This window comes from Nesoenas mayeri (genome assembly GCF_963082525.1).
Source record: "Nesoenas mayeri genome assembly, chromosome: 6".
Classification (NCBI taxonomy): domain Eukaryota; kingdom Metazoa; phylum Chordata; class Aves; order Columbiformes; family Columbidae; genus Nesoenas; species Nesoenas mayeri.
Window position 1 is genome coordinate 38,432,318 of NC_137545.1, and position 16,257 is coordinate 38,448,574.

Sequence of the window (16,257 nt, forward strand, 5' to 3'; positions counted from 1 at the left end):
AGGTGCATTTGCTGTGCCTGAGCACCCAAGGACAGGACTTGGCCCACGGCATCTGGGCAAAACACTCCTCAGAACTCTCAGGTAGTAACAAATCACGGTACTGTAGTTGTCAGTATACAGTGTTAAAATTGCAAATTCAGATTTCTTCTGATGGACAGAAAGCACTACACAAGCCTTAAAAGTGGTTCGTAGTGCCAGGCTGCTGGCACAAACTCTTCCCTTCAAGCACAGGGATAGTTCCTCACAAATCTATGGAAAATTTATTAGTTCTCAGATTACTTATTAACTGCGATGAGTGGAAAAGTGTGTTTAGATTCTTATACTGCAACTGAAGTATTAAAATAGGTTTAAAATAGCTTGAGCTTTGCTTTCTGAAGTTTATTTCAGCTGAAGTGTGGACTAAATAGTAGCAGCGTCGCCTTGTGGTGTCCTGTCACCTTAACACAGGCTTTGAAAGAGTTAAGTCTTTTGCGTAGTGTTCAACATCACTTATTTGATGTAGTAAGGTCTTTTTTTTTTTTCTTTTAATATAGCAAGACCAAACGAAAATCTGTCTTTAGAAAAGAAAGATGGCATTATTATAAGAGCATCGTTCTGAGACTTCAGAATTTTGCATTCAGCTCTTGGCCCTAAGGTTGTGTCAGAATAGGCTCAGTCTGAGTTGGTAGAACTGGCTGCTAGGACGGCCACAGGCTCCAGAAAGCTGTGTAAGCACAGCCGCTGCTGCCTCTGCTCTCCTCCTGACCTTACTGGGAACTGTTTCTTGTCCATCTGCCCATTCAGGCCATGGAGACCTCCCCATCTGCCGCCTCCTGGGTCTCCTGGAGGATCTCAGCTCACGGCCATTGGCAGAGGCAACTGGTTCAATCTGGCAGAAGCGTCTTGTCAGACCTATGGAAGGTCACTCGCCTTGTTGCATCTTAATTTCTTAAATTCACAGGTGTGTTTCGTTTGTCCAGTTCTTGTGTATAGGTTGTTAGAAATTGTGTGTTCATTAATATGCAGCTCAGGACTTGGACTTTGAAAACTCAGGTTCAAGTTCCTGTTTAAATCCCATCACTTTCTGTTGTGATGACTGGCCTGTCACAGCTCAGTATAAAGTCCATTTTCCTTATTCCATACAGTCTGCTGTGTGAATAGTTTCAGGAGCGTTTGAGGTGGAAGAACAATTTAACATTTGCCTTGAGGCCCTTTTCAGTTAGTCGTTTATTTTTGTGTTGAAACCTTGTTTATACAAGTGCAGTTCTCTTTGCCTGAGCCGCAACATTTCCAAAAGTAAAGACTTGAGCAGTGGATCTGTGTCCATCCTGCAGACCCATGTGTTTGGTGTCTACAGATTAATTATATCAAGTTAACTCATTCGGTTTGAGTTTGATTCTCAGTTATTTAAGGACGCAACAGGTACCGTGATTATACAAATTTTATAAGCATTTCCACTAATAGAACCCTTCGCTTTAAGATCAGCATATGTGCAGCCCCTTCATGATCAATGTTTTAAACTTTTAAAGAGATTTCTGTTCACGCATAAACGTTTTCTGCTATAGACTGCAATCCACCTTATAGGTCCGTAATAATTTCCTATTATTTGATATGAATTCCCTTTATCTATCTTTCTTTTTTAAAATCCAGGCAGTCTCTAGTGTAATATCTGCTAACTGAGATCCTATCTGCCACCATCCCTCAGCTCCTTTCTACTGCTCCTCTAACCTTGCTCAGGGTTTCGGGTTTTATTGTTATTGTGTGGGGTTTTATTATTATTATTATTATTGTTATTATTATTGTGTGTGTTTTTTGTGGTGTTTGGTTTGGTTTGATTTTTTCCCCCCACAGAACTTAAAACTCACTCCCAGCTTTTGCTGCCTTGATCCTGAGCTTGGCTTTCTTTTGGTTATTATGGATTCACTCCTTTCCTCCTATTCCATTTCTTTAAGGAAAGGGAAATCAATGTTCTGGGCTTACGTTGTAATGTCTATAAATCCTTATGTCAGTATTAATCTCTATGCTTTTGCCTTGTTCACATGCCACCCCAATTTACTACACTGTTTTATTTTCAATAGCCTGAACCTGCATAACTTCAATAACCAATGGTTTTCCATCTTGATCTTTCTAGCTACTGTCTATAAACCAATTCTCTTTAACTCTCTGCTTATGTCTTGACTTGTATCTTTCTTCTCAGGTGTTTCCAAGTAGAAGTTGCAAAACCAGATCTTGTTTTGTGTGAAGAAATAGAGAATAAAGCCAGGTTTGCGTTTCATTTTGTATGTGAATGGTGCTTCAGTCATTTTATCTCCTGCAGAAAACTCTCTGCTATTTCTTCATGTCACTTGCCTTCATGAACCTTCAGTCTTCAGCAGTTTGGTCTTGTAAAGTGATGTCAGGTCGTAGCTGTTGAGGGGAAAATGATTGCTTGGTTTATAAGGGCATAAGCTTTTAAAAGTCTTTTAATAGCAGGAGAAAGATTTTTGAAAGGGTATCTGTATTAAACGGCAAATGGCCATAGTAGGTTGATAGTGGCTCCTGGTATTACACAGATAGGCTGTTTCATTTTGTGCCCATTGAAATGTTTTTTGGTACCCCAGAGTTAGTTAAAATGTGAAATAACAGGCTTGATGATCACGAAGGCTTGGATCTTCTTTTTCTGAGACATCCGTGTTAGTAACGAATGGTTGGCTATCAGAGCTTGGCATGGAGGAAAGAGAAGGCATGCAGCTTTTGAATAGGGTAATCTAGTTTTGCTACACCCTCATGACAAATCTGTCTTATACCTGACACTGACATTGACAGCACTAACAATCTCATAAATCAGTCATGGGTAATGCGTGTTGAAAGCTGCTACAGGGAAAAAACGAAAGGAAAAAGCGGGGAGACTTTGGAGGAGACCAGGACTATGTTTTATTCTTCCTATGGCTCAAAGGCAAACTGATTAAAAGCCTCTGTATTCTCTCAGAAAACTTATCACAAGTTACTCCCATCTTCCTGTAACAGTACAGGTGCCACCAAGTTACATGTCCAGATTGAAATTACTTCTAAATAGGGGGGAAAAAAAAAGTCTTAACCAAGTGTCAAAGAAATCCGCTGGGAAATTGGCTGGTCCCTTCAGGAACACTATCATGATAAAAATTTGAGAGTAAAGTTAGCACAAAATTTTTTGACAAAACTGTGATCATTAGGATAAAAGTTCTTTCTGGTTCAGACTGAGAACTTGTCTAGTTAGGCTTTTACCTTGGAAGCAGCTTCTGGGTTTTGATCAGTTTGAATAGAGGGGCTTCTCCAAGCCAGGTGAGCTGCAGGGCTTGGGGAGGTGTTTGGTTTTCTATCATACGGGAAGGTTCGAATAGAACTGACTGCGGCACGGAGGAGGGAAAAGGAAGATATTCTTTGAACTCTGAAGAGCGCAGCTAACAAGTCTAATTTGGAACTGAGTTGCCGGTGACTCAGAGACGGTTTGTGTCTGAGTTGAGGAGTCCGTCTGTCTCCCGTAAGGCAGAGGCTTTTTTCCTTTCCGAACCTGCCTTGCAAACGCCGGGGGACCGACCCAGAGCTCCTCTTCTCAAGCACAATGAAAACTTGTTCTGAATGATGAACATTAATTTTGGATGTGGCAGCTCCTACCCAGAGCTCCTGAATATGAATTAGTTTGCCAAAGTATGAACAATAATCTTACAGGTACATATTGCTATGCATACCATGTATATTCTGGTATATCCTGCTCCTTCTCTAACTGATATTAATGTTAGAAAATTAATTGAGCATAAAGATGTAGTATTAGGCCCACAGAGCATGTAATGCTCTACAGCTTTTGTACTTTAATAATTTAACGTGAAAATAATTGTATGCATAATTCTATGTGTGTTTATTTATGTATGGGGAGTATTGCAAAGCCTTTTCTGTTTGGGATGTGATATACATTGGCAGACCTTCTCATCGTGCCATCAGCTTGAATCGAGCCCTAAAATATACTCGTTTCAATCCATCATCTGCTGTTTTTTCAATGACACACGTGGAACAGGGTTTTCTGGCAGGAAGGCTGAGCATTAAATACATGTAAGAGACCAGCCCGTGATTTTCTGCCCTATGGGTGGTCTCCCTAGGACAATATTAGTGGGTCGTGCCATTGAGCTGCTGCTGCACTTATTGATGGAGGAACCAAGGAATCAAAGTGCTGCATTTCTGGAGCAAAACTCTGCTCATTCTAAAAAGGAATTAAGATGTTTTATCTCCCCGTTCTGCAGGAAGTACATGGCCTTCTTTCAACTGACATTACACTTCCTAACATGAGAGAAAAAATCCCTTTTTAAAGGAAAAGGAAAATGGTACTTTTCCTGCATGAATACTGAATATCATGGCGGTTTTTCCATTAGAAGCTTTTTTTTTGCTTCATAGCAATTTCGGGGAGGTTTTCAGCTAGTGGAGACGCACACACATATATGCATACATATGTATGTGCAGTGAAGCATCTAACCTGCTCCATCTTTTTGGCAAAGGTTAATAATGATAGAGTGGGCATAAAAATTAACTCCTTCCTGCTTATGTCTCCTGCTTTCTAGGCAGAAAAGGTGTTAGTATCCCCTTTTCTCATGCAAACGACAAAAACCCAGTGAAAATTCAGAAAGAATACAGCCAGAAACTTAATGTTTAAACATGAACTAATATTATAAACCATGGATTAGTTAAATCTGGCAGTGATTGTGCTCTTAAAGTGTTTGCATTAAGCAAAAAAACCCCAAACACTCCCCCTTCTGCCTAATGGTTCCGTTTGCTATTTCCATAACAACAGATCGTGATTTATTATGCCCAATTTATTTGGGGTTTTAACAGGATTTTGAAATAAATCTTCAGCAAACAAAGAGTTTTGGAAGTCATAATGACAATCAGAAGTTACAACTAAATAACTCGCAGCTTCAAGTAACTATGCAGAGCTGGTGTATTTTTGGTAGAGTGCAATTAGTAAGACTGACTCCTGCCTCAAGCCCCTTGCAGTCTTTTTGGACGAATAACAAGTAGAAGAAGTGGCTTTTAAGACAAGATTTAGAAAAACAAGCCATTGTATTTGCAAGAAAAAGACGCAATTGGGTATTTTTCAACAAGGTGTAAAACACCTGTGAAACTCTAGACAATAATTTTCCTCTTACATTAATCCTGTTTAAAACACAAGTGGAGCATTTAGTCACCACCATATCTAGTGGCTTTTCAGCAGAGTATATTGAACAATCAAGGGAAGAAAAGTAAAGTGGATGGGAAGAAAGGAACAGTGTCAAATGCTTCCTCAAGAAAAGTGTTACGTTGATATGATCTGTGAAATGACATAAACTGTAGGTTACCTATAGTTTGATATCACATACTGGAACAATTCATCAGCAATTGTTTCTGGTTTGTAACCACACACAAACTATCCTCAATGATGGAAAATAACTTACTAATTGTCTAAAAATAGATGGGGATGTGTATTGTCTCAAATAGTCACCTCTAGAAATACAGAAAAAAACCGCAAGGTGTTGAAAGCTGGTTTAGGTTTTCAAATCCAATCTTGGCAAGGGGTTTTGTTCATTAGCACTGTCTCTTGTAGACATTATGGAGGCAAGGTAATAGAAATCTGTTTTATTGATTGGGGCTGTGCTTCACGAAAGGTGTAATTGCCACCCTAAATTTAATCTTGTAGGTATTCATCTGCTGCCAACGTTCTGGTTAAGTATTAATGTCTTCCTGGAACTGTTCAAATGAATGCTAAAAACTTAACTTCATACTAACATTGCTAACTGTGATTTACATCAGTATGCACTAGGAAAATATAGCGAGTATTTTTGAAGTCTGTTCCTTCATCTAAGTATTTGTTTAGCAGGAAAATTGCAGGGAGTGGAAAGTGTAATTTGTTTTTTAATCTTTTGTGTTCGGGATACTATTTACATTGGAGCAGTTCATAACATAATGAAGAATAGAGAGTCATTTATTGGAAAACATTGGCTACATTTAAAAGCATTTTGCTAGTTTAGTTAGATATGGGGAGAAATGCTACTATCAGGAGCTGGGTGAAAGGGAGGAGAAGCGTTTCTGTGAGTTACAGTACTGACACTTAATTTGCAGTATTCAGAGGTCTCACAGTCAGTATTTTTTATCCTTACAAACTGACAGTGAGGGTCAGATCAAATCTTACATCTAGTTAGTGTTGCAGCCCTGAAGGTTTAATCAAAAAAATCCTTACTTGTATCATCGTGCCCTTAATTTACCTCTGGAAGAGCGAGGGAATGTCAAAACTCTGTGTTCCCCCATCAGGGCACTGGTCTGTAGTTGCTGTGAAAGTTCCAATGAGGCAAATGAAAGGAGAGTGTGAACATCCAGAGTGTGGTTTGGGATTCACCTTGCTGAACCTCAGAGGTGTCCAAGGTGACAGCTTAAAACTCTTTTTTCAAGTGAACTTATAATTTGTTTCCTTATTATAGAATCATAGGATAGTTTGGATTGAAGGGACCTTCAAATGTCCCCCAGTGCCCCCCCTGCCATGAGCAGGGACATCTTCACCAGCTGAGGTTGCTCAGAGCCCCATCCAGCCTGGCCTGGGATGTCTCCAGGGATGGTTCATCCACCACCCCTCTGGCCAACCTGGGCCAGGCTCTCACCACCCTCACTGTAAAAATTCCTTCCCCATGTCCCTTTCGTCCTCTTTCCTCTTCCCCCCAGGTTTCCTGCCACTGCTCCATCCCGTCCCGTGTCAGCGCTGCCGCCTGTGATAAAGCCTGCGGCTCATCTTTTGGCCACTGGTAGGTGAACCAGTAGGAGATTTCTTTAAATCTGGCTTTTCAGATGAAGACACAAACTTCTGAGGGCTCCTCCTAGGTCTTCCAGTATTTCACCAAGCCCCTATCACATTATTAGAAAGCTACTTTTCTAAAATGCATCTAGGGATTAAGGCTACATGGGTCCTTGTGTGTCCTTAGCATGTCAATCCTTAACTTGCCCAGGAGCAATATATAGTCATCACAGAGGAGAACTTGGGTGTAGAGGCAGCCGAAAGCCAGCATTTCAACAGGTATGGCATCAGTGCCTCTACACATAAATTCCCACACATTAGCAACTTAGAAAACAAAAGCATTTGGCTTTAGCAGTTACTCAGTGGGAAGATAGAGGCTGGAGCTGATGTTAAACATTGAGGTCTCTCCCTTGGTAGCCACTGAAATTTCTCAGTAGAAGCAGGTCTTATTTATTGACTTTTCTCTGAACTGTGGGTAAACATACCTGTTTAAATAATTGGGTAGAAATGAAGAAATTTATCTGTGCCTTCCAATTTTAATGAAAACAGAAGAATGTAGCACTAAAAATCTTTATAAAATGGTTTGTCCCATTTGAAAATCTTGCTGTCAGGAGCAGTTGTTGTGATGGTGTCACTACAGCCATGGATCATGAATTGGAGCCTTGCCCAAGACAGGTTTGAAAATAAATGTAGGTTTATTGACATATGAGAAGAGAGTTTCTTTTATTCTTCTGTGTGATTATACGAGGGAGAAGGGAGAGAACTATATCTTCCCAAAAAAAAACGTGCTCGCTGCCAGATTATCAATATCCAAATCATTGTCTTCGTTGTCCTGCATTTATGTTATCTTCATCCTATTGGGAGCTGCAAAAAAAGAAATGAAGATTCAGCTCCTTAAGGGACTATAGAAGAAACAGCCTCATGCATGTGGTGTCATGTAAGAAATATTATGCACAAGCGTTCAAATGATTTATTGTAGTTACTGTATTTTCTTTGAAATTTTTATGTAATTATAGCAAAATCACAATCTAGATTTTTTTCATTATTTTGACTTAGGTAACCAAAGTTTTTATTAAGCAGGGAATGAAGAACATGTTATTGAAAGGGATTAAGCAGTGAAATGATGAATGGAGCTGTTTCCAAAGCATGCACATAAAGTGATATCATCTAGCTAAGGCTGATTTCTGCTCCATTGCTTCAACAGGAAAATAGCTATATTGCTGAAATGATTCGGCTTAGGCACTATTATTTGCGGTGGCGCTTGACAGTTATGGAGTTGGAATCCAATTTCTTTCAACTAAAGCAGGTGTGCCTTAAAAAAAATCACTCCACCACTTCTGTATAACGCGTGGAGATTATTGGCTTCTTGCCTGAAAGCGTTTCAGTGCACTTATCCCATTTTCATACAGCAGAGGTTGTCCATGAATATCATGTGGTTTAAGTACATGAGTGAATTTTCTTTATCCCAAACCAAGATAATAGATGATATGAAAAGCTTTATTTTATGCTAGCACATAGACTTAAGAACCCATTTTGAAGGGCAGTTTTATAGAAATCTATATTACAAAGCACATAAAGCTGTTGATGTTAATTTATTATTCAGGACAAGAAGAAAGGTGCTCCTTAATCTTGATGTATCTGTATTTGATATGACAGGTTAATCTTGATATTAGCATCATGTATCCAAATTTTACTTCCCTATTTGACTCTAAAATACCTCACCTTAGTTTCTGATAGTGCTGTATCCAGGTAGCAGTTGTTTATTTGTGAATAGTACATGGCACGTTTATTTTATACGAAAAGAGAGTGTACTTCTACAAGAGCCTGCTGGGGTTTAGACAGGTTTAGTTAGAATAAAGATTTGAGTTTACATGGAAAAACTGTGCGTAATATCTGGAGGAGTGATGTGTGATATATATATATATTTATCGGGGTCAAATAAAAATGTATGTTCATGTCTGTGTCATATTACATATTTCCATATATCTAGATACATGTTTATACTAGAATTTATGTCTGGGTTTTAGATGTATATATATTTGTGTGTGTAAATATATGTATAATCATTGAGTCATTTAGATTGGAAAAGACTCTTCAGATAATTGAGTCCAACTGTTAACCTGGCACTGCCAAGTTCACCTCTAAGACCCTAAGAACCTCTGCCCCAAAGAACCTCATCTACACATCTTTGAAACCCCTCCAGGGATGGTGACTCCACCACTGCCCTGGGCAGCCTGTTCCAATGCCTGACAACCTGTTCCAGGAAGAAGTTGTTCCTAATTTCCAATCTAAACCTCCTGAGGCCATCTAAACCTCTTGAGACCATTTCTTGTCTTGTTACTTGGAAGAAGAGACCACTGTTGTAAACAGTGATCAGGTCTCCCCTCAGCCTCCTGTTCTCCAGGCTGAACAGCCCCAGTTCTCTCAACCACTGCCATCACACTTTTGCTCCAGACCCCTCACCAGCCTCATTGCTCTTCTTTGGATGCAGATATATGGATGTATGTTTATATATAAAATAAGACATTTTATGAAACTTGAGCTGCTGCGTAGGCCCTGTCCTACTTTCTTTTGGTAGCAACACGTGTGGAGGAAGTTGGGGTATATATTTAGCACTAAACAGAGCAGGAACTTCTAAGTATTGATGTTAAACAGACCTGTCTGTATTCACCCCAAAGCTCTATTCTAAAGGCAGGTGTCAGCTGAAGTCAACACATACCAGGGGAGACTTTCAGTAGGCTGCTTTCTCCTGTGTTTATGAACCTCTAATGAGAGCTAAACAAAACCATCATGATTTCCAAATCAGGAATACTTTTCCGTCCTATGTAAAAACATAGGATGCATCTTTTTATTATGGGGAAAGAGCAGAAGTCCAGAATGAACACTTGTGTAAGTTTCTTCATAAGCTTCTCTGAGACTAAAAGTGTGTTCAAGTATTCATACTGTGCACTACCATGAAATCCTTGCAGGACCAGTGGCAGGTGTTGGTCATCGATGGGATGGAGCACACGTGAGACCTCCAGGGCAGCACGGACCTGAGCTGGTGAGTTCACCTGGTAGGACACGTCTCTGCCTGCATTTATCTGGGCCCAATCTGAATACGTGAGCAAATATCCATATCGAAGGTGTACAGTGGTATGATGAGGAAATCACAGCCATTTTTCTTGCTTAAGTAGCATTAACTACTCTTGCATTACTTTGTGATAAGCAAGTCAACAGTCTGACTGACAATGCCTGTGTAGCTCAATACTGTTGATATTTGACTTTGCCTTTTTTATCTCATATTACATCAATTTATTGGTGAAATAATTTATGAATAGGTATGCCATTTTTTCCTAAAAGTCCACGGATTACTCTCTTGTATATTCACAGTCACCGAATACAGCTTGTGTAACTTGAACACCATGATTTGTGGTTTAATGTCTCTTAATGTATAAATGAACAAAGTAATAGTGATGTTAAGGTCAGTAACTGCAGTAAAGGGCTGCCTAATACGATAAATTGTTTATTAAAAACATCTTATATTTTCAGGCTGTACTGAAATCAATATTATGTTTAAGCTGTGGAAGGTAGTCACCAGATTCATTTATAAGGAACGACTGGCCTGTTGCTGTTCGATTTACTGGTAAATTCCAGTGTTAAAAATATCTGCTGTAAGGTTTGCCTTTTCTTAATTATTTTCTGTATTTCTTAATTATTTTCTGTAGCAGGCTACACTTCTTATTACCTTTATGCCTCAGAATAAACATGCAACAGACAGGCAAGTTTAGCACATTAATATTTAAACTGTTACTGGGAAAATGCACTATCATGATAGCTTGTAGCGTAATATTAATGTACCATTTATATCTGACTAGATAACATTGTTTAGCTTAAATTAATTCTGTTGGCTTAATTAATGCTATTACATTAATCCATTCAGAAAGGAAAAAAAGCAAAATAAAACAAAGCAAGGAAAAGTGTGATGGTATGAGATAGGACAACAGATATGATCTGAATTTCAGCTTTCTGAAAACCCCCCTGTTGTACAAATGGTGCAGTGATTGTCTTGGTCTCTTTTGGGCCTCATGCCAAAGTTTTAACGGTGTTTCCACAGGAAAAGGAATGTGTTTAGTCTGTTTTGTTTGGGTCGCTCCTTCCAGCCTGGAGCAAATGTGCTCTAATGGCTGCTTTGAATAGAAAAGTCAGCAGGAGCATTTGTCTTCGTGTCTGCCACAAAACTCGCTAAATTATCTGGATCTGTCAAAGACTCAATACAAATTAAAAATACGCAAAAGGTTTCTAAAAGTGATTGCTATTTTAGCAAGTTCATTAGCCCTCGGAGGAATGCTGTTGGCAGGCTTTGTTTAGCAGAAGTCCAAAACAAAATCAACCAAAAATGTCAGAAAATGAATTGCAAATCATTTGGCAATGTGGATGTAAGAACTAGGATGTAGATGATGAATAATTTGGGAAAACCTATATTGTTCCTCCAGGAATTTTGACTACACAAAGGGGAACTCTACCAAAGATTGCAGCAGAGAAAGGGGAATAACTTGATGAATCGAATATGGACCGTCCAGCTTTTCCACACACCTCGAGCATCCCTTGGCAACTGCTGCTGAGGGAAGGGAACGGGCTGCCCCACTCCAATTTAATCCAGGTTTTAAAAATAATGTTACATGCCACTGCTACTGAATCGTTCCCATTACGTGAAGATTCATACAGAAACAGAGCAAAGCGTGAGTTTTAACTCCCGGAGCAAAACAAAGCGGTGAACAGAACAGGAAGGAGGGGAGATGGCAGATGACACGGGCAAGGCTGATGTGCTCGATGCCTTTTCTCCACTCTTCGTGGACAGGTTAAATGTGATAAAATGTTTAACGTGATCAGGATTAACAAGGGAACAGGAATGAAAGGGAGAATAGGGAAGAAACTGAGTATTTAAATTCAGAAAAGTCAGATTTAAGACCTGTTTACAAGGTTAAATGGCTCAGTAATAACCTGAGATTTGGATTTATGGTATGCTATCTGCTGTGCATTAACTCCCCATATAGTAAGACTTAGTACATAAGAGTTCTTTACATGAAGCAGATTTCCAGGTCAACAGGGCCTCAAAGGGTTTACTCCAGCATATTTAAAGATGCAGTTTCTAAACCAGTAGTGATTTGCTCTGAGAACTCCTGAAGGTATAAATAATCCAAATAAACATAGTATATATCTTTAAATCAGGAAAAAAAGACAAGGAAAAGCAAGGGAACGACAGCCAAAGAGTTGGTATCTGGAAAGATACTTACACAAATTATTAAACAGTTAATTTATAAGTCCCTCAAGCTAAAGAAGGGAAGCAGCCGTCTATCTACCAAGAACAGATACATTTTTCACTTTAGGGGGACTTCTGATATGACTCAGTCAGTCATGCCAGTAAGAATGAATCAGATGAAATAAGTAAGGAGCAAAGACTGTATTATTAAAGAATAATTTTATCAATAGCGTGTAGGCCCCGATTTTCCTACTATTCACTGCTTTCATTGATGTCTTAGACGACAAGATGTCACATTTTTGAGCAATGTCACACTTGAAGGCAGTGCAAGCAGGCTTAGCATTAAAAATCTTTTTGATAAATGGGTAAAACAGCTTGAAATCCACGAGACAAAATGAAGTAAAGGTAGTAAAGATGGCGCTTACAAAGGACAAGTCAACTGCACGAATGTCAAATGGGAAATAAGTCATAAGGTATCATCCCTGTGGAAAAGACTGAGAAGATTGAGGCGCCGTCGCAGAAAAACATGCATCTCTTGCTGTAAATGTATTAACCGGAGGCTGGGGAGATGAGCAGAGAACAGGGTCTGAGACTGAGGAAAATGGGAGAAAACCAGGCAGCGGAAACTGCAATTGTCTTCAAACATGTCAATGTTGTTACTGGAAGCGCTGTGATAACTCTTCTCCGTGCCTACCAACATTACCCCCAGAACTACCAGTTTTACTTGCAACGGGGTGTCTTTATGCTCAGTGTTAGGAAGAGCAAAACTGTGCTCTGATAGTGTAGCTAAATACTTGAATAATTACTTAGATAAATTGTGAGCTTTCCGTGACTGACAGGTGTGGAGAAGTTGATTGAAGTCTGTTCACATTGTTCACTTATACCTGATTCAGTCTGATAAATTAACCCTTAGGAGGCCTATTGTCCCAGGTTTTCTACAGGAATATGGGTATGAATTCAATTTATTTACAATTTGCTCTAATCCATCCTAGGAAATGAGCTCTGCATTTTAATCTCTCTCTCTTTTTTTTAGGAGCGTCTCATTTGCTTTAATGTAATATAAGCCATGTAATTTAAACTAGACACCATTAGATCCATCATTTTTATTACTAACTTTGATTCCAGCTTTCAGCAAAGCTCACGTATTGAAGGAAACCCGTTAATTCTCTTCTATTCAGAACATTTCCTTCTTCACATCAAAGCAATGCACGTTCCTATCAGTGCAGCCAATCAGTATTTTTGCAGAATAAGCCATGAAACTGAAGAGTGCTTCAAACAGTCTTGCAAAATGTGAGATGGGTCATTGCTATAGACACCAATGTGTTGATGGCGTAGCATTTTGGACACACGTAGTACGCAAGGTCTTTCTCTACTTTCTTTTTCTTTCAGGACTGATTAATATTCTAATAGTTTATTCATGTGAAAAGAGAAGCCCAGTTTTTTCATGTAATATTTTGTGTTAAATGCAACAACGTTCACTTCGTTTGTGAAATGACAAATATCGTACTTCACAATTTCACAAGTAGAATGATGCTCTGAAGCGATCCTGGTCATCTGCTGTCTCAAAAATGGCAACTCTTGACATACCAAGGGAAAATCTCCTGGATATAAAGACCTGCAGACAATAACTCCAGTGTATCTTGGTGTATTCCTGCTTCTGTTTGGATGACTTCTGTTAATTACTTGAGAAAATGTGCAGCAAATTTTCCTAGGCTACAGCCAACCTGTTCAATAGATTTTTTTGGTTATATATATAAAATTACAACACTTAATCGTCTACATCAGTTGCATTTCAGTATTGGTGAAGGAGCTGTAATTTAGTATGAGAATGTACTTGTTAAGAAAATCCATACAGAACTATAATTCTGATATTAAAATCTAATTATCATTAACAGAACGAAATGACTATCTGAATAGATTTTCATGCTTTCTCTTAATACATTATGTAGTTGAAATGAAAATATGTTGATTTTTGCCCCCAGCCTTTCAGAACAGGTAAATGGGAGGGTAACCTGCCTTTTTGAAAGCTGGAATTTGGGCCAGTCAGGACATCTGAGTGGAATAGTGTTTGAGTTATGGGCAATACCTGTGGCTTAAAAATGTGGCTCTTAAAATGGCAAATGTAAAATGTTTTGAGTGTTTATGACTCTGGAATGGAGAAGATTCCCTGAGAAACAGGGGATGCAGTATATGAAATAAAGCAGTACTCAAAATAGAAGAGGAAATTAAAGTTGATATGTACACTGTTTAGGCACAGCAGGTAAGGCAGAATAGAAGGTTTCATCTTAGTGGTGATGCAGCAGATAAACCAGACTCAAAGACATACACTGATATGACGGTTGGTCAAGCCCAGCTGTCAGATGTACTGTAACCTTGCAAACCATCCTGGCAGTGGGACGTGGCCTGTTGGGTTTTTTGGGGGTGAGGATATATTTGCTCAACTCAATGCTTCTCAAATTCAGGCAAAATAAAATATATATATATATTCAGATGAACTGGATTCAATGTGCTTTGGTCAATGCCGAGAAGAAGGAAATTGTTCTTCATAAGGCAACAGGATCAGCTGTCACAGCAAGAAGATACAGATCAGAAGATACAGATCAGATGTCACCCGTTTTGGCCGTCAGTCACCTTGGGAGGTCACTGAAGCTTTGGTGCCATCAGCTCTGAGCACATGCAGGAACACGCTCTTGGTAATGGAGCAGCAAGCTCCTGGACAAACTCAAAACCTAAATGAAGCCTACAGAGGGTGGAAACAAGGACAAGTAGCCTGGGAGGAATATTGAGCAACCAGGGATCAGGTGAGGAAGGCTAAAGCCCTGCTAGAATTAAATCTGACCAGACACATCAAGGGCAACAAGAAAATCTTCTGTAGCTATGTCAGTGATAGGTGGAAGACTAGGGACAATGTGGGCCCTCTGTGTAAGGAAACAGGAGATCTGTTATTTGGAGTATGGAGAAGGACGTGGTATTTAACAAGTTTTTTGCCTCAGTTTTCACTGATCAGAGGGCCAGAGCACCTCTGCTGTGAGGACAGGCAGAGTTGGGGTTGTTCTGTTTGGAGAAGACCTCATACCAACCTTCCAGTACCTAAAGGGGACCTACAGGAAGGCTGGAGAGGGACTTTTTACAAGGGCATGTAGTGATAGGACAAGGAGTAATGGTTTTAAACTGAAAGAGATGAGATACAAGAAGAAATTCTTCCCCATGAGGGTGCTGAGGCCCTGGCACAGGCTGCCCAGAGCAGCTGTGGACGCCCCATCCCTGGAAGTGTCCAAGGCCGGTTGGACGGGGCTTTGAGTGACCTGGGCTAGTAGGTGTCCCTTCCCATGGCAGGGGTTGGAACTAGATGATCTTTAAGGTCGCTTCCAAGCCAAATCATTCTATGATTCTCTGATAAATAAAGCTTTTGTGAGTTTTATATTTGAAGTATTAAACCGTTCCTTAAGGGAAAATTTTGTCTAGAACATGGATACAGGGTTATTTTGGCAGCTTAGCATCCGTTAAGCTTCCTTTATACTGTTTTGTAACCTGATTCACATCTTTCATAATGTTAACAAGACTTTAACACATTTTCCTGTAGGCTATTTCAGTTACATTTGGTAATTTTTGTCCCTCTTACCATACGAATCAGGGGTTTGCTCCTTACCTTCTTTTCACATGCTGAACCAGTATAGCCACTTCTGCAAGCACAGACGTTTGGTCTTATGCATCTGCTTCCAAATAGACATTTTTGCTCACAAAGTGCTGCAAATGAAAGATAAAGTTGTTTAGTGATACACTTATTCTAAGTCTCGTAATTAGAAAGGGAATAGTTAGATGCTTTTGAAAATGTTGTGACAAAATCTATTATTAGTCTCTAGTTTCAGATAGTGGAAGAAAGGACAAGAAATAAAAAAATATAGAGGCATTAAAGATGGTTTGCCATAGGCATTATATGTCTGTTATGTTTATAATTACCTTCATTTTTTCCTCTTCCCCTCAATGGTGGGGAAAGAGAACTGTGCCAATGTAATCGCCTCGCTCAGTCAGAAATGGATCAGTGCAAGGCCTGATTTCTGAAGCCGGGATACGTTCTGGACATTGATGGTTGAATCAGATTTGTGCCAAAATTGTTTTTATTTTGTTCCAGTTGAAATAACAGCTGTTGAAAGATCCCTTGTTGACTTAGATGAAGACATGTGTTACATACATACTCCCAAAGGTGACTCTATCACAATAAATAAAAGGGAGGATTTGCTGAATTGCATACTTTGCACCTCTGGAAACC

At 39.4% G+C, this 16,257-nt stretch overlaps 1 protein-coding gene across 1 annotated transcript in view; it reads right to left on the bottom strand.

Moving 5' to 3' along the window:
• LOC308041979 (von Willebrand factor D and EGF domain-containing protein-like) overlaps positions 1-16,257 on the bottom strand; it is a gene marked incomplete at its 3' end in the record, with an annotated part of 254,731 nt that overhangs the window by 65,108 nt on the left and 173,366 nt on the right. The window contains exon 28 of the mRNA XM_080346976.1: positions 15,637-15,734. Within this exon, the coding sequence (XP_080203102.1) occupies positions 15,637-15,734 (98 nt within the window). The remainder of the gene's footprint in view (positions 1-15,636; positions 15,735-16,257) is intronic.